This window comes from Lampris incognitus, chromosome 1 (assembly GCF_029633865.1).
Source record: "Lampris incognitus isolate fLamInc1 chromosome 1, fLamInc1.hap2, whole genome shotgun sequence".
NCBI classification, from domain to species: Eukaryota; Metazoa; Chordata; class Actinopteri; order Lampriformes; family Lampridae; genus Lampris; species Lampris incognitus.
Window position 1 is genome coordinate 37,587,508 of NC_079211.1, and position 25,283 is coordinate 37,612,790.

Genomic DNA, 25,283 nt, shown 5'->3' on the forward strand with positions numbered 1-25,283 from the left:
GCATTGTCACTCACCTGAAACTACCTCTGCTTTGCAAAGTTGACGGCATTCTGTGAATAGTTTATTTCCTAATGAAAATCTGAGGAATGTATAGGAATAATCCCTTTTACAGTAAAAAAGGAAACTTGCCTAATTAACCCAGGGTATTTTTTTTGTTTTATACTTGACATTGTTTGCACTACCATAAGTTTGTTTTTTGAGTATCATAGATTTCTGAACACATCCTCAGTTGCATGAATAATTTGCAAAACTATTTTTATCTTTACATTTGTTGTGTAATCTTGTTCGCTTACCATCTTATCCATTCACAGAAAGGTGAATCACTTCATCTGGACATAACGTTTATTATCATCATTCATCCAGGTGACTTCTTCAGTCTCAACTGACTGCAGGTATCCCCACCCTTATAAACAATACAGTGACATAACGACCAAAAACAACGTGCCCAGATGAACTGATTCAACATTCTGTGATTTTCTTACCTGGGTTATTGAGCATTCATCAAGACATCACATCCATTGTTACAGACACACAGAACAAAACACGACTCAGGGTGGACCAGCACCCAAAAGTAAAGTCAGTTTCATTTATTATAAGCCCAATATCACAAAATACAAATTTGCCTCAGTGGGCTTTACAGCAACACAACATCCTGTCCTTAGAACCTCGCGTTGGATAAGGAACAACTCCCTTAAAAAACCCTTTAACAGGGAGAAAAAATAGGGAGAAACAGAGGAGGGACTGCTCCCAAGACAGACAATGTGCAGTGGGTGTTGTGTGTACACAATTTACAGAATACAACATCGAAAGAGGATAACAGAATTATAATGGAATTGTAAAATATGAGAAGAATATGATGAGGAGGATGCCAAGCAGTGTCCAGATGCCACCGGAAAAGCCCAGGACCTGAGCCACGTGACCATCATCACCATGGAGAGCTGACAGAAGGACAGACTACACAAGCACATGGGAGACTCACATCACGCCATTCACATACACGGGAGAAGAGAAAAGAAGACAATCAGAAAAGATGTGAGAATAGTCAATAATATATACTCTTGGCGGCAGAACAGTGCTTGGTAAATTCACTGAGACAGAAATCGACTCACCATGCAGTACAGGTTGTGACGTACTCCACTTAAAGGCAACTAATTGTAGGTTAAGGCAAAAACACGAGTTTTAAGTTTGGATTTAAAGGACTCAACAGACTCCTGGTCTGATGACAGCAGGCAGGTTATTCCACAAGAAAGGGGCTCAATAGGAAGAGGCCCTGCCAGCAGCGGACTTCTTATTAACTTTGGGTACACACAAGAGCCCTGTATTTTGAGAGTGGAGAGCTCGAGATGGAATGTACGGTTTAAGGAGATCAGACAGGTATGATGTGGCAAGCCCCATTTAGGATTTTATAAGTCAGCAGAAGCACCTTGAAGTCTGATCTGACATTGATAGGAAGCCAATGAAGAGAAGTGAGAATTGATGTAATATGGTCAAATTTTCTAGTTTTAGTTAGGATTCTTGCTGCAGCATTCTGAACCATCTGAAGACTTTCAGCACTAGCATGTGGCAGACCTCAAAAAATAACATTACAATAATCAAGTCTGGATGAAACAAATACATGTGTGTCAGCTATCGACAGGCAAGACCGAATGTTAGCTATGTTACGTAAGTGGGGGGGGCAGTCTTGGTGATTTCTTTAAAGTGCTATCAAAGGAAAGGACACATCTTCCATGGTTTGTTGAATTTGAATGAATGAAATTGATAACCCAAATCAAAAAAATCACACGTTGAGCTCTACACCATAGGCCGTGGTCTGTGTCCCATCTGTGATTAGGATATGGAGTTAATAATAAAAGATGAAGGTTTTGTCATACTGATTGCATCTCTTGTCCCAGTGCCCCATCCCCCTCGAGCATCGAACAGCAACACACATCTGTCTCTGGTGAGGGCTATCAGAGTCTACACAGCTAGCACACCACCTGCTGTCACACCCACTGTCTTATGGGCTCATTGCAGGCCCTCATGCTGTGTCATTATTCTCTTCACTTTACATAGGGATTGTGCGCTTTCAGGTTGCAATCACAAAAAGTTGAATGCGTCTTAAAAAAGAAATGAGCCCACTATTATCTATAGGTCAATTCTAACTTCATATTACTGCCTATTTGTGATGGACTTTACCTATTTTCAATAAAATCTTGACGAGTAAAGAGTAAAACATGGTTCATGTGGTGACTGAAACCTTATTGCATTGGTAATAGTCTTGATTGTTTCCCAAAACATAGTACTGGTATCCCTATTTGCATGATTAAAGTCTATATTAGCTTTATAGAATGTAGTATATAATATGACAACATGGGATTTTTTTCCCCCAACGAGTTGATTAGATGATGAAATGGGACTTCAAAGAAAAGATTATTTGTGTCACTTTGACAGTAATAAAGTTATATAACTATTTACTGTTTATAGCCTTTTGATCATTTAGCAGGGAATGAAAAATCATACTCCAGCATCAAGGCTGTAACTGCTTTCTTACCCTACACAGTATATTGTAAAACAATACAGCTGTTTCCAATACATAAACATGGGATACAGTTTATCATCAAATATTGTTTTCTTTTCCATTTAATTTCAGCAATATCTCGTTCTTAACAAAGGATGATGGCCATATATGTTTTGCATATATTTGCAAATATGTATTCATATTTCAAATACAAAGTTAAACATATTATCACAGAAAATTGAATCAGTTCATCTGGACCCAGCGTTTATTGAGAGAAGCGTTGTGTCCAGATGAACTGATTCATCTTTCTGTGGTTTTCTTACCTGGATTATTGAGCATACATGAAGACATTACCTGACAAAAGTTGATCCTGTTCCCACCTCTTGCTTTGCAGAGGGGATTGGCTTCTGGCTGATCGCAATGAGTGATTGTTCCATGCTCTCTGAAATTGTTGCAGATGTGACTGCATATAGCATAAAGGTCTGTGTCCTTGTCTAGATTAAGCCATCCCTCAGCCTCCAGGCCAAGAAAAGTGGTATAGAAGAGATCAAGGAAATTTTCAAATACATCCCTCCGAAGCTGCTCAATTCTATAAACGCGCACACGCACACACACACACACACACACACACACACACACACACACACACACACACACACACACGCAAAATAGATGTATTCTGTCAATAAACATTGTGTCCAGGTGAACTGATTCAATTTTCTGTGATTTCCTTACCTGGATTATTGAAAATGCATGAAGACTTAAACACATCTTAGTTTGTTTACTTGTTTTTAACCAGTTTGCCATAAATTGTTCCACAGGTTTTCAAAGTGATGATGACGAAACCTTGTTTTGCAGTTTCAGATCACTACGACAGAAAACTTAATGCGAACTAAATCGTGTATTTCATAAACTACTATATACATAAAAAAGAAATGGAAACGGATGACCCGCTGTGGCGACCCCTAACGGGAGCAGCCGAAAGTAGCAGTAGACTATTATTCAGAACAGGGTTCACATGTCTTTATGCATGCTCAATAATCCAAGTAAGGAAATCACAGAACGTTCCCTTCGATCGGCTGGTGCACTGCTTGGGCGTCTTCCTGGCTTTGACAAACGCCCGGTTAGGATAACCACACTTAACCAGGACCTGCTTATAGTGGGGTTTCTCCCCCTCCCCGGCCGCTGTGTCGGTGGGGACGTTGTCAGCGTCCTGATGATTCCTAGTTTGTGCTCCAGTGGATGATGAGAGTCAAACCTTAGATACTGATCAGTATGCGTTGGTTTGCGGTAAACATCAATGATGTTGATGTTGTCAATAACCGTTGTATCCAGATGAGCTGATTCAACCGTCTTTGATTTTCTTACTTGGATTAATGAGCATGCGTACTGTAGCGAATTAGGGGAGCAGTCCGGGAGACCGTATACGTTTCTCTCAATAAACGTTGTGTCCAGATGAACTGATTCTAGATGAGCTGTCAGTGAGGGTTGAAATGGTTTTGTGAGCCAAATTACACTGCACACCATACCATTATATTGGGTGTTTCAGGAAAGCTAGAGGTTGTCCTTGGTGTATGAGTTGGGTCTTTTTCACATATACTATAATCCAAGTAAGGAAATCAGAAAGTTGACTCGAATAAAATTGTCTTTCCTAATAATATGTCACATTTTCTCTTATCAGGATTGATGAGTTAGTAAAATTTCATTCTATTGATGTCAAAGAATGAAAAAGGTGTTTTTTTCAAATTTTAATTGTAGAATAATTTCGAATGCATGTTTTAGATAGGCTACATGCATTTATTTTGGTAGTTGTGATACCCAGAATACCAGTTTTAATACTGAATGTACATAGTTATTTGAGAGAATGAACAATTATTGGTATATAAAATTTCGGATGTAGAAATTTTACAAAATGAGCGATTCTTGCACGTTTTGTTATACGGAAACGTACGGTGGCCGAAAAGGTGCAATAACGTCGGTTACCATGGCAAAGCGGAAAAGGCGTGGCGGCGTAGCGTTTCGTCAGACGACGGTACGCATAAATACAGGCTGCGCACCGACCCCCACCACCACCAGGCTTAGCTGATTTTCCTCGGACGAGAAACGGCCATTTAGACCTTAGATTAAAAAAAATGACCGACCAACTTTGTAAACTTTTCGTCGGCGGACTGAATGTAAACACCGACGACGATGGGCTACGCAAGCATTTCGAGCAATTCGGCACCCTCACCGACTGCGTTGTCGTCGTGAACAAGCAGCTTCAGCGGTCCCGCTGTTTCGGCTTTGTAACTTACTCGACGCCGGAGGAGGCCGACGCAGCAATGGCGGCCAGGCCACATGATGTCGACGGCAACACGGTCGAACTGAAAAGAGCCGTGGCGAGGGAAGACGCCAACAAACCCGAGGCTCTCGCTAAAGTGAAGAAAATATTCGTCGGGGGACTGAAAGACGACATCGAAGAGGACAACTTGACCGAGTATTTTTCCCAGTTTGGCGAAATCGAGAAGTCCGAAGTTATTTCGGAGAAGGAAACCGGAAAGAAGAGGGGCTTCGGCTTTGTTCACTTTCTGGACAACGACTCGGCCGATAAGGCGGTCGTGTTGAAATTCCACAACGTCAAGGGACACAAAGTCGAGGTGAAGAAAGCCCTTACCAAGCAAGAGATGCAGTCGGCCAACAGGGTCGGCATGATGAGGGGAGGAGGAAGAGGGGGGATGAGAGGTATGAGGGGTCAAAATGGCTTCGGTGGCGGCAGAGGAGGATACAACAGCTACGGGGGCAATGATGGCGGCTATGGCGGAGGCTACGGCGGTGGTTATGGTAGCGGCTACGGAGGTGGCTATGGTGGGGGCTACGGCGGCGGCTATGGCGGCGGTTACGGAGACCAGATGGGAGGTTACGGCGGCGGGAACGGATATAACGATTTTGGTAGCGGCTACAGTCAGCAGCCATCTGGTTATGGTCCGATGAAAGGCCCTGCTCCCGGCTACGGTGCCCAGAGAAGCGCTGCTCCATACGCCCGGGGGGGCGGCGGAGGTGGCTACCAGAGAGGGGCCTATGGCGGCGGGTATTAAACGCCGATCTCACCACGACAGACTATTCGCAAGGAAAAATCCCCACACACCCCCTCAACCATACCTTCCAGAATCGAAAGATAATCTCAAAATCATTAAATGAGGGCATCTGCTGTATATTCCAACCAAGGCAAAAATGCGGACACTGTGAACCCCTCTAATCTATACGAAGACCTCAGTAACCCAAACAGGTAGGAAGATCACTTCCCAGAAAGCCTGATTTACACGAGCAGCTGTTGTTGCTACTAGGACATGTTCGAGTTAAGAATACAGTGAAACCGATTTATGTTCCACGTCGTGGGCGTGTAGCTGTCGTTTATAAAGTTGGATATTTTTTTGCGTTCAGTCGATTTTTTGGAAACTTGTAGAATTGTTTTCCCCATTTTTTTGTTGTAAAATATTTTGATTTATTTGCCTCTTATACGTTTTTAATAAACTAGATTAGACAGTTATTTCTGAAGTGAAAAGTAGTGTTTCCTATGTATGGGGAAGAAGACGCATGTGCATTGGATTTAAGTTACTTAGCTCTGTCACACTGAAACATTTTGTGTAACCATACACTGCTTATAGCCTTTAGCTTATTTAGTTGAGGCGGGAAAATGGCGCTGCAGGATTCGGGCAGTCCCCATGAGCTTGCTCCACGTGTTGTGTAATGACATCGGTAAACTCACACCACACTTAAGACAGTGTACCGTTTATCATCAAGTCTAAATATTGTTCCCTTTTCCATTTATTTGCAGAAATATCTCATGTATATTGTATACTTTCATGTTTGAGATCAAAACTTAAACGACTATTGTCACAATGGTATGCATATGTGTGTTCATTTTAAATAAAAAGCTATACAAACTTAGCTTAGTTATCTTACTCATTTAACCAGGCTGCCTTAAGTTATTCCACAGGTTTTATAAGTGATATTGGCTTCGTCTTGTTGAACATTAGTTACATGGCATCTTTCCCACTCCTTAATGCCTTGCTCAGGTGGGTGAAATGGTTAAGAAACGGTTGTAGACTACCCACAGCCGATGCATGTAGGCTTTGAAGGGTTTTGCCTTGTCTTTTTTAAAATGTTAATTTTCACATGATAACGTTTTTTATGTGGGCCCGAGGGCTTTGATATCTATCTTTGATTATTCCTACATTTAGGTGTTCTTACTATCCCAGTAGGCTATCCCAGCCAAAATAGCCGTAGCAGTTTGTTTATAGGCTACAACAGGACCCTGTTGATTACCTGGGGTCGATTGTCATAGGACTCTGAAATATCTCTTTAGGATATCCACATCCAGCAACTAGGTATGTAAATCAACCTGTCTTCACTATGTGTTGGTCAACCATGTATGGAATTTCTTTGGGATGGTACACAAGTGTGCCATAATTTATCTTTTAAGGATTTTTTTTTTACTGATAGTTACCTTTTGATAGTTAATACCTTTCGTGTAGTTAATATTTTCACAAGGGGGCTCTACTCAGTACCTAATAATAAACCAAGTGGGAGGAGGAAGACCCACGTTTTTTTCCACCCTTAACTGAAATAATGGAGGGATGAATTAGTTTCCTCCAGAAAACTTTTTATTCCGAGGTTGCTCATTATGCTTTTCTGTCTCCTCTAGGTTGCTACAGTAACCTGGTAGCCAGGGCATCACCCTGGCAATGTTGGGACGTGTGTCTCCATGCTGACCGGGAAATAGGTGTTTACTCCCTTCCTACCCCTCAGGTGATGCCATGTTCCAGGAAGGACTTCAACTGTGATTGTGTGTGTGTGTGTGTGTGTGTGTGTGTGTGTGTGTGTGTGTGTGTGTGTGTGTGTGTGGTGAAATATCCAAGATCTTGGTTCATGTTGTGATATAATGTAAAAAGGAATACAGGTGTAAATATAACATTCCAGTTATACTGAGACCTGTATTCCTTTTTATGATTATATAATATAAAAAGGAATACAGGTCTCAATGTAACATTCCCCTTCCAGTTTTGGAATGAGTTGGTGTATTCTTAAACCACTGTAAACTGGCAAGAATTGAAACTTAACACTGCAGAAAGGAGTGTGTTAACTTTGGCACAAGCTACAATTTACATCAGGTAGATGACTTTATTTTTTGCAATTGAACAATCCTTTGACTTGAAAAAGATCTATTACTAGTGTTATGAGGCCTGAATGCAGGTTCCAGTCAATGTGGCTGTCATGTCAATTTGACTTCTCTTTACTTTCCTAGGATAGAACATCCTGTAGAATGGAGAAAGCGGCGCTGTCTGGCATGTTAAAGCTGACTAGTTTTATCACTCAAATAAATATTTTTATATCAAACATTTGTTGTGTTTTTGTCTGCTTGTGAGTGGTCAGTTCTGTGTAACATTTCAATTTTAATACCATAACACTTGAGACTGCTATTGACTAATGTAAGTAAAATTTAAATTCACATTAACGGCTTTAATTGCTCACTTGAGGCCAGTATTTTTACCTTTTGTCATCATTTGAAAATTATAGCAAGGTAGTAGGAGGAAACCTCCTGAAGTGATGAGCGGTATATAACCCCGTTGGAGGAAGTGTGATTTGTAATGAATGAATCGAGGGTGAATATAAAGTGACAGGTTATTTTTTATACGTGGATGGGGTACCATGCCAGGATCCGATATGTGTTAACGGATTTTATTATTGGGAATAATTGGTATATTTTCTCGCCCAACTGCATTGTAGTGGTCATTTTGCATGTGCACTTCTAAAAAGTAAAGGGACCAATTCGTTTGGGCATTTATAAAACTGGCTTAGCGCGGTTTAGATTTGCTTTCGTATTGGAAAGGGAAGTGTGTGCAACAAATTGCAATTGAAAACGTGACATTTGTGTGGTCCTTGGTTTGCGCAACAACGCTTGAGTGCGTCGAGTGAAATAGTAAAATCAAGCGTCGGACCTCGCACTGAGGGCCCGCAATGTTTCAGCACACTGCCATTTGCCTTCCTTTATTTGAGCGTCAGTGTGGGCGGAAACGGCTCGGGTCTTAACCAGTCAGCGTCGGCGACGTGGTAGCACGCACGCAAGAGAACCGGGCAGATGGCTGTTACGTCGTTCCATTGAAGAAGAAGACGGACCGAGTAGGCCGCGACTCGATCTCCGAGTGACTGCAAACATGACGAGTCAACTTTGTAAGCTCTTTGTCGGCGGCTTGAACGTAGAGACCAACGATGATGGCCTCCGCCAACATTTCGAGCAGTTCGGTACGCTGACCGACTGCGTGGTCGTCCTCAATCAGCAGCTTCAGCGGTCCCGCTGCTTTGGCTTTGTAACCTACTCGACAACGGAGGAGGCCGACGCAGCAATGGCCGCCAAGTCACATGTTATAGACGGCAACAGCGTGGAGGTGAAGAGGGCCGTGGCCCGAGAGGATGCAAACAGGCCTGAGGCGCTCGTCAAAGTCAAGAAGATCTTCGTCGGCGGCCTGAAAGACGACATCGAGGAGGAGCACCTGAGAGATCACTTCTCGCAGTACGGCGTGGTGGAGAAGGCCGAAGTGATCTCTGACAAGGGGACCGGTAAGAAGAGGGGTTTCGGCTTTGTCTACTTCGAGGACAATGACTCCGCCGACAAAGCGGTGCTGCTCAAATTCCACACCATCAACGACCACCGGGTCGAGGTGAAGAAAGCTCTGACGAAGCAGGAGATGCAGGCGGCCGGTGGAAGAGGGGGAAGAGGGCGAGGAGGAGGAAGAGGCATGTCGTACAACGGCTACGGTGGCGGAAGGGGTGGCTACGGAGGCTACACAGGTGGCTACGGTGGCGGTTACAACGACGGCGGGTACGGAGGTGGCTACGGCGATGGGGGGTACAGTCAGGGCGGGTATGGCGGAGGCTACGGTCAAATGGGCGGCGGATACGGTAACGGGTACAGTGACTTTGGGGGAGATTATGGACAGCAGTCTTCCGGTTATGGTGCCATGAAAGGCGGCAGTTATTCAAATAGAAGTGGTGCTCCGTATGCCCGAGGAGGCGGTGGATATGGCAGAGGTGGTGGTGGATATGGCGGCTATTAAGTAGTTTTGAGTATTACGATGTCCAGAGGGAAACGTTATTACAGCGAACTGAATTACACACCACTTTCACAAGCGCGGTTTGGGGGGTTATTTTTCATTGTTCTACCAGCCGAGGGAGCAGAGCCCGTCACCCACACCTTATAAATGAAACTGTCTTGGAAAACCCTCCCACTGGACCCCAACCATACATCTGTCATCATATTGGGGAAAAATACATTATGGACACTACTGTTTGAGAATTAAAAAAAATTTTTTTTTGATTTGCTAAAATGTTAATTGTTTAACGAACATGTTTAATTGTACAAAATACTAGTCACCACTTCAAGAACTCTTGGAATGGAGACGTTTGACTTGCAAGCCAGTCCAGTCTGTTATCTTGGCATCACGAACTCAGGGTATCAGCAGTTAGTAGCAGTGTAAGATACTGGGTCAACACTGCTTGAGTCTCTTGATCTTAAATTTTTTTTGTGACTGTTTTTTTTTCTTTTCCCCAAGTCACGTTTTGTTGAATGACTTCGTGGTTGTAAAGTGACTTAAGGCTTCGTTTTCCCCGTTTCACTAAGGCGTTTGCTTTTTTCATACTTTGCATTATGGAAATGTCTGGAATTATTGTTCAGTTCTCCATTGTTACTCTTTTTATTAAAGTTTTTAATATTTCGAAAATCACCAACCATGATCTCATACTTGGTAAAGTAACCATTTGGAAATGTGGGCCTGGCCCTTCATTGGCCGTTAACATATTATGCCTGTTTCTTAAGTATGGACATGATTCAGTGGGGCATTTCATACTGCTTTAACATTAATGGCGTCGCACATTTTTTTAACAATGTGCGATTATGGCGAGCTCTGAGTTAAGTTCCATGAGTTGCCACTAGGGGGATATTGCATCTAAATGTCCGCTCATCGGCCATTTTATGTAGACAATCTGTTTATCCAAACGGGAGGGAGCGCATTCATTGATAATGTGTATCATGAAGCTGTATATAGGTAATTTACGATGACCACTGAGAAACGGAATATATCGACTACAAACACCAGATTAATTTAAGCGATATGAGAAATTGTTTCTCTCCTATAGGTCTTGCTCACTATGGTGCCAATTTAATACCCCCCGTTTTTTTTTAATTAAATAACTTAATTGCTCGGCCAGACCACACAATGATAGGAACGCCGCTCCACGTTTAGAGTGTGTTAATGAATTAACAAAGTGGAGGTCCGTGTGGTCAAAATGTCTATATTTGGAAAATGTGACATAGCATGAACTTTTTGAGAAAATTGAAACCTTTTTCTTCTAATCGGTGGAAGGACGTCACGCTCCAATAAGTGGTCATAAACAATGCAACCGGGGTGAAGAAAACGATTATTGAGCTCTGCAAATCGCAAAAACTAATTACATGTGAGCGACTGTCAATAGTAAGAGGGGGCTTCCTAAAAGTCTCGGGCAGGCATGGGCGCTAAATCTGTTTTAATTCTTTTTATCATCTGACCTGTTCAAAGAAAAAGGGGGTGTTGTTTCTCCCAAAGATCGCGCCAATATGACAACAGATCAGATTTCCTCAACCGGATCGGTTTTAGTGAGACGTGTGTATGCCAGCCGATTTTCTGCGGAGGGCAGCACCAAGCCAGTGATGTCCCTCTCCGCCGAGGAGGAGGCGGTGGGCACTCGGCAGCGGGACGCTCCCTGCTAATGCGCGGTGCAGTATCCAACGCCGCGACTATGGACGGTGTATCGTTGGGGTGAGTTGACACGGCAGCGGGGGTTGTTTTGTAAGGTTGTGACCCGTGTTACGACCGCAGCTGGATAATATGTATTTTTTATCCACATGATTTACTGGTCATGGCGCTGATGCAAACCTGCCGAAGCGCTGCCCACTAGCACGCTAACCGAGGCTAGCGCTATTGGCTAGCGCGCTAACCGAGGCTAGCGCTGTTGACTAGCGAACTTAGCATTTGGGCTAAATGATATGTTGCTAGCCAGTTAGCGTTCATCTCAAGTAGCGACGGGTAAAAAGTTGATGTTCATCAACGGCGAGTTGAGTGAAGTCTTGCATGTAAGGCGTATGACAACAATTGGATGGTGTTTGCGAATAGCCACAGCCGTTGTGTTATTACTATTGGATAACGTTAGCGTTTGAGTTAGCCGTTTAGCAAGGCAAGGAGCAAGCCGGCTGGGCAAACTGGTGACGCACAGCAAAACTTAAAACACCGATTAGACTCTAACACACACACACACACACACGTGTTATAAGTTCGCAGTAATCAGTTTGTACACAGAAGAGTACAGCGGCGCGATATACTCTCCTGCCGTGCGCGTGTCAAATCGAATTCAGACAAGTTTGGCGATGAAGGCAGACTGTCAACCTGCCAGTGGGTCAGTCTTTTGAATCGAGCTAATAAATCGTTTTCCTTATTCATTAGAACAACGTAAAAAAATTTGTTGAAATCCTTCACGGGTGACATCACCGTCCGCATCATTACATGCAGGGGTACAGTGAATTCTGGACATCCGTGGTGGTGTTTTTTTTTTTAGGGTCATTGACGTGTGGGGGTTTTAGGTCGGCTCTGGTGATGCAACACGGACACTTCTCCCCTTCCCAGCCCACAGCCCGGGAGTGCCACTGAGTTATTGGCTGATCTTATAATCGTTAGGGAAGCCAGCTGCCAGCTGTCAGATTGGGGTTTAAATCAAGTATGTTCATGGAATAAGTTAATTTATCATGGAAACTGACTTGCAGTTGTGAAGAGTTCACCAGTCCAACATTGCGATTTTCACATAGGCTTGCAATAGCTGTGAAACCTGGAGACGGTGGTTGGGGGTGGGGGGTAAATTTGAGAGTTCCCCATTTTGGTGCGTAATGCTTAATGAGAGCATTCAGTTGGTGAAACTTGCCATCATCTTGTGCTCTGAGTTCTGAGTGGTGTCCTCATGCTTTAATGGGTAAACCTCCCTGCTCATCACCAGAGATTTTGGAGAAAAGTTAGCTTTTGCTGAAACCGTACTGTGTATCCCAGATACTTCAGAACTACTCCTAAACTACTGGTCAGGATTTAAATCATTTTCAATTTCATGCAGGCCTGTTTTTTGTTGTTGTTTTTTGGGGGGGGGGGTCAATTCGACAGCCTTTTTTCTTCCATCTGTGTCCTGGTCTGAATAAGTGATCAAAGAACCCTTATTTCAGAAGTTTAAATTAAAAACTAATCAACAGCTTCTGATTTTAGGGAGAATACAGAAGGGGAGTCTTCGTTTTCAAACTTGGATGGTAGAATGATCATTTAGTTACATTATGTTCATTTGGAAATAAGGATTTATTTCTCAGAATTGCTCTGTTGTGTCAAATGCATCATTTCAATAAATGTTCCCACAGTTGCTGAACATTTCTAGTTTTGTAGCGTAATTGTTATGCTTTATATATCATTTGTTTAGGTTTGATCCACTTTGCTCGCTGATTTTTTTTTCAAGCCTCGAGTTTTTTATTGATATGAGGTCCAATAAGATCCAGGTTCAGTATAAGACTGTCATAAACCAGAACAACCCTCTTTTCATGTTTGTCCCAAAATTTTCAGACACTGCCTCTCATGTCTTACCAATCGGGCAGCCACTGCATCCTCACCGCGGCCAAATGGCACCGGTGAATCTGAGGAGGACACAGTCGATGGAGGGATGCACACCTTCAACCAGACACACATGAGGAAAGCCTTCCAGCTGATGAATGACCTGCGGAGGTGCGTGTCATATCTGTGTGTGTTTGCTACACATAATGAATAGATGTGTCTTTCGTGTTTGGTTCCTGCAACGCAGAATGAAGGAGATTTTCCTCACCGCTTCCATGTTCTTGCCTCATTTGTTGTATTTCACGTGTGAAAGTTCAGAGGCTTTTGTCAGTAAAGCCCGTCTGAAGACATCAATTCTATTTTCAAATACTTAGTCTGTTTCAGCAATCAGAAGTAATGTTTAAAAAATAAGAGGTAATCACAGAAAAAGATAGTGACACAGCTCGCAATAATGGCCGATTTGCTGATTTGTAAACAAACATTTGCAAACAAGTTGATTGATTTTCTAATTGGCACTTACAGCATTTATGTATATATGGTCTGATTGTTAACTCCCACTCCTCACTTTCAAATGTACGTATGTGTGGGTTACAATGACTTTTGCTATGATTATGGTTGATTAATTATCCCTCTCTCTCTTTTTCTGTCTCTCTTTTCCTCAGCAAGAAGATGCTTTGTGATGTCCAGCTGGTGGCAGGGAGCATTGCAGTACCAGCTCACAGGGTTGTCCTTGCTTCCTGTAGTCCCTACTTCTGTGCCATGTTCACAGGTAGGCACACAATGAATGCTTATGAACCTAAGGGTTAGAATAAGTCTTATGAGTAAAGATGGAACAATTTTGTCTGTCTGTGTGTGTGTGTGTGTGTGTGTGTGTGTGTGTGTGTGTGTGTGTGTGTGTGTGTGTGTGTGTGTGTATGTGTGTGTGTGTGTGTGTGTGTGTGTGTGTGTGTGTGTGTGTGTGTGTGTTCAGGTGATATGAGTGAGAGTAAAGCCCAGGAGGTGGAGATTAGAGAGGTGGATGGTCAGACCCTGAAGAGACTGGTGGACTACATCTACACAGCTGAGATAGACGTCACAGAAGACAATGTCCAGGTGAGACAGTGTGCTTTGAACAAACAGTCTGTGGGGATTACTAGAGAGGGAAGGAGGATGATAATGAGAGAGGGAAAACTGCAAAATTGAAACCGGGAGGGAGGAAGATTTATTGCGATAAGATACACTTTATGCCCCCCCTCGATTATGTAACCTTTTTTTTTTTATCTTGGTAGCTCATTTTGGTGATAAACCCCAACCTAATGCCAGGTTTACTTTTACAAACAATAGGATTATATAAAATTGTAAAGAGCATAACACTTAAGCTATATAAAGCTCAGTAACTGTTGTATATTACCAACCTTTTTTTCCTGTCACCAACTAGTAGTACTACAGGGATCTCTGAGTGTTAGTTTCCACATAAGCTGTAGCCCTTTCCCTTTCTGCAGTACTTCCTCTCCTCTGCAGCCAGTGGCTTGGAGGGTTGAGTCAGGTCTTTAGGAAGTAAACAACTTATTGGACTGATTTGGGACCAGCGTTCCAAATAGATCTGTTAGGTTGCATTGCTCTTTCTTGTTGTTCTGCTGTTTGGATTATCGAGTCAAAACAGCCAGTTTTACTTGCTCTTTAGCCCAGACTTGGTAATGGCCAGGAGGGAGGCCTGAGGACCAAGTGTTCACTGCAGTGGTCCTGAAAATTGGTTGTGTTGCGAGCTGTGACCAACAGTGCTATTGGGGCCTTGTTGATTTTAGTTGCTTAGCTGTGACTAGCTAGTTGGTTCTGATCGGTTAGGGGCTGATCAAATTTGGTGGGCTTAAACTGCAGGCAGGATACTTCCCTTGATTATTAGTACAGGAAGTGTGAATGGAGAGAGACAGGAAATCCTCCCACTGTTAGCAACGTGCCTGCCTGATTGGCTCACTCACGATGCACGTTTATGCATGTGTGTGTCTGTGTGTTTGTGTGAGTTGTATTGTGGCCAACTTTCAGTGAAAGGCTTGTTCCCTTTTTTTTATTTTTTTAAATCTGTCTGCTGCTGAGGAATTTCAATGGGTGCTGTGGCTGCCTGGCCTCCGTGGTCAACACATTTGCCTCACTCTATCCAAAGAATAAAGAAACTGGTGCTACATTACATTACAGTGATTATATTTGTGCTTCTGATGTGCAAAATGAACATTGCTCGTTTTGTGACATATACCAAGGCTTATTTGAGGAGCATGTTGAATAGCTGTCCACAGGGCAAATTTCGGCATTCCTTATGCCATGCTAATGATATGGACAGAGCCTTCCTAAACCTGATGATGCTTTATAATCTGACAATTCCTGTGAGCAGTGCGCAGGCTGAGCATGCTGTCAGCCAGGTGAAGTTACTTACCGGCACACAAATAGGAGTGAAAAGCTTCTCTGTCTTCATGAAGAGAAATAACAGAAAATACTGACCTGAACAAAGTCATAGACCATTTTACAAAGATAAAATACTTGCCGGCTTGGTGCATTATAGTAGACTTGTAGAAGAGTTTATGTTGTTGCATTGATATTGTTTTTACATGAATACGAAACAGAGTAAATATGCTGAAGTTCTTAGGTCACTTCAAGTAATCAGTGCTGCATTACTTTAATATAATATTTGTGAATTTTAGCTGTAATACCACTGTACTTACAATACATAGTATATGTCTTGATGCATGCTCAGTAATCCAGGTAAGAAAATCAAAGAAGGTTGAATCAGTTCATCTGGATACAACGTTTATGACAGATAAACATTCTTCTGTCAATAAACGTTGTATCCAGATGAACTGAATCAACCTTCTTTGAATACATAGCATACTGTTTGCCATTATATATAGCTAGGCTTTATTCAGTAGAGAGATCTCTTGCAGCCCTGTCCCTTTTTTTGTTTTATGTACCATAATGCAGGGTCTGTTGCACATAACTGTTTGTTTGAAAGACTTAAAAGATATAGCCAATGACTATAAAAGTTTTCTTGTTTCAAACGTGCTGTGCTCACAGTATATGTGTTGCCTCAACCCCTATATGTGTGTGTCACAGCCGCTGATAGCAGAGACCCGTTGACCTAATAGAGAGAGAGAGAGAGAGAGAGAGAGAGAGAGAGAGAGAGAGAGAGAGAGAGAGAGAGAGAGAGAGAGAGAGAGAGGAGAGAGAGAGAGAGAGAGAGAGAGAGAGAGAGAGAGGAGAGAGAGAGAGAGAGAGAGAGAGAGAGAGAGAGAGGAGAGAGAGAGAGAGAGAGAGAGAGAGAGAGAGAGAGAGAGAGAGAGAGAGAGAGAGAGAGAGAGAGAGAGAGAGAGAGAGAGAGAGAGAGAATATATCCAGTGCTTTACTAACCAGAGGCTCCCTTGTCTGTCTCTGACCTAGTTAAGCTGGCCTTATACAGATGTAGCAAATGTAGTACTAGGGCTGCACAATATATCATTTCAGCATCGTCATTGCATGTGTGCATGTCCAATAGTCACATCACAGGACATGCGATGTGAAGTAAGACAAATTAATTCAAACACCTCATGCTGCAACTTTTTTGCTGCTTGATACAAAGGAGAACTCGCATGGTTCGCATTTTCCTTGACTAATCTACAAGAGAAGTCTGTCTGATAAAGCATAATTTACTCCGATTAAGGGTTCTTGGATACATGGAGTTTGTTGCTAGTGAATGACATGCAGGCTCTGCATGCACAGCAAACCACCAATCACAATCATTCTTGATCAGTTTATCAAACAACGAAACAGGCCCTGCTAGTTGTTGACCACAACCTGAAAAGGAGCAAGGAACAGGAGAAAAACACCGAAAAGGAAGATTTGGTTATCTTGTTATCCACCTCTGGTGACAGGAGGTGTTTCTTCAGGTTGAAGAGCATTGGCACTGTTGCAGACAACGAGAAGTTCTCCTGCTGTGATAGCAGTTCTGTGAGCGTGATTAGGGGACCCAGCACTTCTGCTGTCTCCTATGCCAATTTCCACTAGTCTGCTGTCAGGTCCAGGTGCGACCTCCTTTCTTCGTGATGCTGGGATCTAACAAAACAGCTGTCACTGGCCATCGTTGCTCCACCAGTCGGTCAAGCATTTCACATGTAAAGTTCTAGCGAGTAGCGACATCTTGTATGAGTTTGTGCTTTACAACATTCTGCTCCTTTTGTTTCTTTTTCAAGGCAGCTGTAGCTTTTGCACTCGAAACTGTGCGATGTATTCTGTCCTGTTTTAGCGCTGTGTTTATGCACAGCTGTAGTATGTGTCCTGAGCAGTAGACCCCTTGAACATTGCCTCATTTCTCCGGTTCTTTCTCAGCATCTCAGTGCACAGATTCATATTGCAGGCATTGTCGTGAACACTGGGTTCTCGCTTGTAATTTGGAATGGCGAAGGCGTCCGCCACTTCTTCAAGCTGTTGTGCAATGTTGACTCCCGTATGGCTCACTTTCATTACTTTGGTTTCCAATATGAAGGCACAGAGTTCCCACTCCTGAGTCATAAAGTGACAGGTGACAGCCATGTATGCCTCCATAATCAACGAGGTTCACCAAATGTCCATTGTGAACCTTAAGGCAGTTGAGTTTTCAACGAGAGTTAAAATTTGGCCTTGCAGCTCGTTGTGCTTCAAAGACAGGGCATGTGAAATACTGGAGCATTTGGGTAAAGTGTAGTTGGGCTCCATCTTCTTCATTAATTTTATGAAGCCTTCGACTACATTATTGGGTCTTATATTCATAGCAATGAACTCGACTATGGCTTCTGTTATCTATCTTTTTTCCGTTATTCATTTTTGGAACTGTAGGGTCTGCTGTGTGGTTGAGGATGTTGATGGCTGCAATGCCTGGGGGATGCACCTATGGACAAGTTATTATTAGGATTGGGCTACTCCACGTTTTTTATGCCAATAATTGTCTTAGCCCCAGATGTTCCCACATTACTCCTTATGTTTTATTTTAACTATTCAAATCAGTTGCAACTATTTTCCAAGCAAAGTAAGTGCACGTTTTTATCATGTGTAACGTTTTAACGGCAGATAAAAGCAGCTTGATAATGGCGACTGGAAAACAGACATGCGCTAAGCTAAGTTTGCTAGCTAGTATAGTTTCGTTTTTTACTCCATATAAGAATAGTCTACTACTTATAGCATTCAGGGGATTTATCATGCTTGTTGTGCCACCGTGGTTGGCCAGTTTCAAATTGTATATTTGGCACACTGCCTTGTCATCGCTCAATTTAAAGTGTCGCCACGCAGCTGAGGTCTTCAGCATTTTGTCTTCTTTTTAACGGCCAAGGTGACTGAAGCGTGGCGTTCACTGCTGTAAGTGAGAGGGATGTCATGCGCCGCAGCTGAGACAGTGTATATTTCCACATTTTAACAGTGCAATTAAAAAGTATAAATATAGTACAAGAATGGGCTGACAAATGTAGTTTGCTGTTAGCCTTTATTGATAGCCTACATTTAGCAAAAAATTTAGTCTGTTCCTACATCCATGGCTGCTTATTGGCAACTTTTATAGGTAACTTCATCAGACTATATATGGAGATTCTATGCTGTTGCTGAATCCTGTTTGGCACGTGAAATGGTAAATATGGCTGGTGTTTCCAGCGATGCTCTTGACTTCACAGTTGGTGGACAAAAAAACAGCTAGATTTCCTTCCTTGGCTGTACCAGTGAGGTCCGTTTGAAGCTGAAACAGTGCTTGTGCTCTCCCTACAGGTTCTCTTGCCAGCAGCTAGCCTTCTCCAGCTGATGGACGTACGTCAGGTGTGCTGTGAGTTCCTCCAATCCCAGCTTCACCCCTCCAACTGCCTGGGCATCAGGGCCTTTGCTGACCTCCACACGTGCACACAGCTCCTCAACCAGGCCCACGCCTATGCCGGTGAGCAGCAGAGTGTGTTCATACCACAGCTTCTGAGTTGCCCTTCGCTCTTCATGTGTGTCCTCATGCGGGATTCCCACAGTCACCAGAATTTGTGTTCTCTAAACTGGAAAACACCACTGGAAAATGTTGGAAAGTTTTTGAAAATGAGTTGAAAAATATTGCTGAGGTTAAAAATTAAAATGTTTTGCTTTGCTCCCGATATGTTTTGTATCTATTTGAAGTAATTTTGTAATTTTAATATATCTAAAATATTTTCTGTCTAGATACAGTGCTGTGCAAAAGTTTTAGCTATCCTAGTTTTTTTTTTAAACTGTTTATTGGGTTCTGCAATTTTTTTCAAACAGCACAAACAATCATGCATACACATCCCCCCCCTCTCTACCTCCCTCCTCCCTCCCTTCCATCACCAGAGCAGAGATAAACAGGAAAAAAAATGTAGTACAGGTGACAATCATATCAAACACAGAATTTCATTCAAAGTTATGCCATTACAATAACAATAGGGTTCCTGCAGTACATGCATTTTTCCCCTCTTTTTTTTCTCCCCAATTGTACCCAGCCAATTGTCCCACTCTTCCGAGCCTTCCCGGTATCTGTTCCACCCTCTATGCCGATCTGGGGAGGGCTGCAGACTAGCACATGTGTCCTCCGATGCATGTGGAGTCGCCAGCTGCTTCCTTTCACCTGACAGTGAGGAGTTTTGCCAGGGGGACATAGTGCGTGGGAGGATCACACTATTCCCCCCCAGTTTCCCCTCCCCTCTGAACAGGCGACCTGACCGACCAGAGGAGGTGCTAGTGCAGTGACCAGGACACATACCCACATCCGGCTTCCCACCCGCAGACACGGCCCATTGTGTCTGTAGGGACACCCGGCCAAGCCGGAGGTAACACGGGGATTCGAACTGGCGATCCCTGTGTTGGTAGGCAACGGAATAGACCGCTACGCTACCCGGACGCCCCCTGCAGTACACACATGGACCCCTAAAGCAAAAGAAAAGGGGAAAAAACAAACAAAAACATTAACACTGTGTGTGCATGCGTGTGTGTTTGTATGCAGAACATTCTATCTAACCTTCTGAGACTTTAGCTATCCCCATCCTCTGGAACAACTGTTAAGGTCTTTACATAGTCCAGAAAAGGTGACTATGTTTTTTCAAAGCTTCTCAATTAACCTTTCAAGGATTTTTTTATATAATTTTTTTCTCAGATGTTAATTTGTTTTCGACATTAGTGTGTTAGTAGAAAACAGCAAATTCTACATTTCCAAAGATTAATTTTTCCCAAAATTAAATGTTACAGATATTTGCTTTTGTATTTCTTTAAGAAAGTAATATATTGAGTAATAGTCTACTTTTCAGATAAAAACTTTATTTCTTTGTAGGTATACAGCCCAGTGCATGATTAAACAAAGATAACAAAGGGGTACTAATGATCAATGACATAATGAGTTGACTGAACCAAACTGATAACCGAAACAGAAATGGGTGTAGAAGGAATCAAACTTGGCAAAGGCCAGCCAAACTAAAAGGTGAGGGTTTGGCGGATGGTTGACCTTTACATCATCAATTCTTACACCATGGCAAGAGTGAGCATGGCAGCAAGGCACAAGGTGGTCATCCTGCATCAGCAAGATCTCTCCCAAGCAGACAGGAGTTTCAAGATGTGCTGTCTGAGCTCTTGAGGTTGAGGACCAGAAAGGCAGTGGTCAGCCATGGAAACGGTGCAGTAGATGAGAGATTCGTCAATTTGACATCCCTTCGGCGTCTGGGTAGCGTAGTGGTCTATTCCGTTGCCTGCCAGCACAGGGATTGCGGTTCGAATCCCTCTGTTACCTCTGGCTTGGTCGGGCGTCCCTACAGACACAATTGGCCGTGTCTGCGGTTGGGAAGCCGGATGTGGGTATGTGTCCTGGTCGCTGCACTAGCGCCTCTTCTGGTCGGTCGGGGCGCCTGTTCAGGGGGGAGGGGGAACTGGGGAGAATAACGTGTTCCTGAGAGGAGGACGCTGTTGAAATTATGTGCCATCATGGATAATGTCTCCCACCCACTCCATGACATGCTGGTTGGGCACAGGCGTACTTTTAGTAATGGACTCATTCTGCCGAAATGCACTACAGAGCGCCACAGGAGGCCATTCCTGCCTGTGGCCATCAAACTTTACAACTCCTCCCTCACAGTCTCAGACACTCGGAGTTAATGGTCATTGGACTGGCCCTTCGACTTGTTTTACCCTGTCGGGTTTTGTTTGTGCTGTTTGTTTTGTGCTGCGGTACTGCAGTATAGATAGGGTGTTACGTGCACCATGCTTGTTGATATATTTTGTTCTTAGTTCTATTTCTTATTTTATCTTTTATTTTTATTTGTTTCTGTTTTTCTTGTTTCTATTTGTTTCTATATTCTTGTTATCGTGTTAGTTTTTAGTTTTTTCTTACTAGAGCATGAGTGTCTGTAGAAAAACCCAATTTCCCCTCGGGGATGAATCAAGTATTCTGATTCTGATTCTGATCCTCCCACCCGCTACGTCCTCCTGGTGAAACTCCTCACTGTCAGGTGAAAACCAGCTGGCAACTCCACATGTATTGGAGGATGCATGTGGTAGTCTGCATCCCTCCCCGGATCGGCAGAGGGGGTGGAGCAGCGACCGGATGGCTCGGAAGAGTGGGGTAATTTGTCGGATACAAGTGAAGAGAAAAAGGGGAAAAATTTAAAAAAACAAAAAACAAATTTGACATTCCTTCGAAATGGGAAGAAGTCCAGCAGTGCTATCAGCTCTGAACTCACAGAAACCACTGGAACTAAGAACAACCCTCCACAGTCCACCAAAAAGCCATTCTCTGAAGCGGAAACAAAGCCAAGAGACTCGCCTACGTATGAAAATGCAAGGACTGGGGTGATGAGCAATGGTAATAGGTGCTCTGTACTGACGAGTCAAAATTTGAATTTTTGGTCTCAAACAGGTGGCAGTTTGTCTGTAGAAGAGCGCCACATGGATGAGTGTCTGCAGCTAACAATGAAGCACGGTAGAGGTTGTCTGCAGATTTGGGGCTGCATTTCTTCAAATGCAGCCCCAACTCTGCAGACAACCTCCACCGTGCTTCACTGTTCCGTCGGGTCGTCGGTGACTAAACCGGCACCCCCTCTTCAACCCTTGGGTTGTTGTCAGGAGGGTGTGTGGACACCCAGCAGGATTGAAAACAAAACCTGTCAAAGGGTGGATGAGTTCCTCTGTGAACTGACGGCCATCCATACCTGGAGAGGAGATAGGGACCACCACGTACTCCCCCTACTGAAACACAATGATGACTCAACCTGTTGAGGCATCATCTGTGTTCCTCCGACCTCAAAAAAGGTTACGGAACTGATAATGATGATGATTCTTCAAATGGAGTTGGAGATCTGGTGAGAGTGAATGGAAGCCTCAATGTTGAGAAGTACAAGCAAATTCTCTTACGTCATGCAGTACCATTAGGGGGGCATCTGATTGGTCCCAACTTCACTCTGCAGCAGGACAATGACCCCAAATATGTGGCCAAGGTCATAAAGAGCTATCTTCAATGAAAAGCGTAACAAGGAGTTCTGCAACAGATCGCATGGTCTCCACAGAGCCCTGATCTCAACATCATCGAGGCTGTCTCAAATTACACGGAGACACAGAAGCAAGCGAGACAGCCAAAGTCTGCAAAACAACTGTGGCAAGTTCTCCAAGATACTTGGAACAACCTACCAGCCAATTTTCTTATAAAACTACATGAGTGTACCCAAGAGAATTGATGCAGTTTTGGCAAAGTGGTGGTCACACCAAATATTCATTTGTTTTGAACGGTTTCCTGCTCTTTATAGTAAATGTTTTAATATTTTGAAACGTTTTATTTCATTATATTTGAATGCATCTTTGCTTTACGGAATTCTTTTTCATATGCCTTAGACTTTTGCACAGTACTGCTTAGGTTTGGGCGATATATAGAAATTTTCTTACTGGCCATCATCAACCCAACAAGAATGCAATCATGGAAGAGCTCATTACAAAAACAATACAAAATCCCCTATTTGGGATTATTGATTTTAAACCAGACGCGACCGGCAGCAAGCCAAAAGACTTAAATTAAGTAATTTGCCGTCTTTGCAAACAAGTAGTGCCAGCAATAGATTCTAACACTACCAATTTGCACGTGCATTAATGTGAAACTCTATTTTTACTGAAACATTACAGCCTAGACGCTACTCTTCTTCAATTAAACAAAATAAATCACATTGAGATCATTGCTAAGCAATAAGCTGTAAAGGTAGGCTGAACAGCAGTTCAACACGATTTTGGGGGGGGGGGGTCCGATGGCATCAGATGAAAGACACTTCCTCTTGCAGCCTCCAAATGAAGAAACAGGTGGGGATAAGCTAAATGTACTATTTAAATGATTAGGGTGCATGACTGCACATAGTTTTTGGTCTAGTTCCAAAATATGATTTATGAATTGAGGTTGCTTTTCAGTAACAACTGACCATACAGCAACCACTAATGACAGCTTAATTGTTATTAGTCACTGCCCTGTTTTATGACAGACTCGTCAGAAATCAGTGCAACAAGAACGTGCATATGGCCCAACTTCAACTGCCAGTTCCTATTCGTGAACGCTTTGAATTGGCTTCACAGGTTAATTGTTTACCAAGTTGAATTCTTTAGGCGGCAGACCATTAAATTAGCAAAATAAAAGGAAAAAAGTCATGCAAAAAAAATCGCCAACCGCTGACTGGATTCAGTCAGTTGCCTATATATTCATCCAATCGCCCAAGCCTAGTACTTTTAATTCCCGAGTGACAGTTGTGCAGTTCATGGCTGAATAGTTACAGAAAATTCATGTCATTTGGTTGTAAAAATGTGGAGGAAACTCAGTTTTCTGTTTTCTGTCTGTATATAAAATCTTGTGCATTTGTGTTCCCATGCAGAGCAACATTTCTGTGAGGTGGTGCAAGGAGAGGAGTTTCTGGGCCTCTCTCTACAACAGGTGTGCAGCCTCATTTCCAGTGACAAACTCACCGTCTCTACAGAGGAGAAGGTAGGGGAGGTAACAGATGGAGGGGCTCTTTGATTCCATTTGTTGCTCTTATCCTTATTTTGTTTTCTTTGTTGATATATCATAAGTCTGTGCTGATGCCCTTGACTGTAAACCTTGACTAGACTTATAGTTTGGGTGCTAACACCAATCTACTCCATGGTTCATTTGCATTTCTCCTTTGGTACTGTGGTTGTGTTGATGTTGTTGTTCTGTCTATATATTGCAATTACACTACCATGATGGAAATATCCAGGTAAGAATATTTTTCTTAAACGCCATCATACACTGGAATTTAATAGAGATGGGCCCAGGAGAGAACCAGGCTCTCAGAACAAAAATTTACCACCAGCCTCATTCATCTACGAACACATTCCAAGGCAAAAACTGGGTTGCAGTTTAGGCAGATTATTTGCCACACAAATTAAATGGGTCCCTCGACAGAATTTTTGTACAGGGACAACATTCTCTTCCCTGACATTGGCAGGAAGCTTTATTCCAGGGCGTGACATGTCTGTCTGCTGTGTTCAACAGTCAACAGGAAGAAACGAGGGGAGCATCTGTGGGACATCCTGTCACGATGTCTGAGCCAGCAGTCATCTTGGCAGATGCTGCTCAGTCAGAGTCAGAGGCAGGCAGCCCAACCACGTCACTCCTATCTCAGTCACAATTATGCTTTGCTCTACAATGCAGGATATTTATCTATTTATTTTTTTGACCCCCCCCCCCCCCAATTGTATCCGGCCAATTACCCCACTCTTCCGAGCCTTCCCGGTCGCTACTGCACCCCCTCTGCTGATCTGGGGAGGGCTGCAGACTGTCTCCTGTGATACATGTGGAGTTGCCAGCCGCTTCTTTTCACCCGACAATGAGGAGTTTCACCAGTGGGACATAGCATGTGGGAGTATCACGCTATTCCCCCCAGTTCTCCCTCCCCCCGAACAGGAGCCCCGACCGACCAGAGGAGGTTTTAGTGCAGCAACCAGGACACATACCCACATCCAGCTTCCCACCTGCAGACAGCAAACTGTGTCTGTATGGACACCCAACCAAGCCAGAGGCAACATGGGGATTCGAACCAGGATCCCTGTGTTTGTAGGCAACGGAATAGACCGCTACTCTACCCGGACGCCCTGGATCTTTAATTTTGAATGAGCGAGTCCATTAAAACTTGATCATTTCAATAGTGATTCAT

At 43.3% G+C, this 25,283-nt stretch overlaps 3 protein-coding genes across 5 annotated transcripts in view; all 3 read left to right on the forward strand.

Moving 5' to 3' along the window:
• Positions 1–4,557: 4,557 nt before the first annotated feature.
• Positions 4,558–6,424, forward strand: LOC130113215 (heterogeneous nuclear ribonucleoprotein A0-like). Its single transcript, XM_056280810.1, has one exon. The coding sequence runs from the start codon at positions 4,630–4,632 to the stop codon at positions 5,569–5,571; it is 942 nt and encodes a 313-aa protein (XP_056136785.1). The 5' UTR covers positions 4,558–4,629; the 3' UTR covers positions 5,572–6,424.
• A 2,178-nt stretch (positions 6,425–8,602) lies between these two features.
• LOC130112198 (heterogeneous nuclear ribonucleoprotein A0-like) lies at positions 8,603–10,254 on the forward strand. Its single transcript, XM_056279463.1, has one exon. It carries the CDS (start codon positions 8,692–8,694, stop codon positions 9,589–9,591), a length of 900 nt encoding a protein of 299 aa, XP_056135438.1. The 5' UTR covers positions 8,603–8,691; the 3' UTR covers positions 9,592–10,254.
• A 553-nt stretch (positions 10,255–10,807) lies between these two features.
• Positions 10,808–25,283, forward strand: part of klhl3 (kelch-like family member 3) — a 40,217-nt gene continuing 25,741 nt past the window's right edge. For all 3 annotated transcript variants that reach the window (XR_008809856.1, XM_056274991.1, XM_056275002.1), the window contains exons 1-6: positions 10,808–11,328; positions 13,156–13,314; positions 13,806–13,912; positions 14,114–14,235; positions 18,874–19,036; positions 23,982–24,091. Coding sequence is in view for 2 of the 3 variants with exons in the window: in XM_056274991.1 (XP_056130966.1) it covers positions 11,279–11,328; positions 13,156–13,314; positions 13,806–13,912; positions 14,114–14,235; positions 18,874–19,036; positions 23,982–24,091 (711 nt within the window). In the remaining variant the exon portion in view is untranslated. The remainder of the gene's footprint in view (positions 11,329–13,155; positions 13,315–13,805; positions 13,913–14,113; positions 14,236–18,873; positions 19,037–23,981; positions 24,092–25,283) is intronic.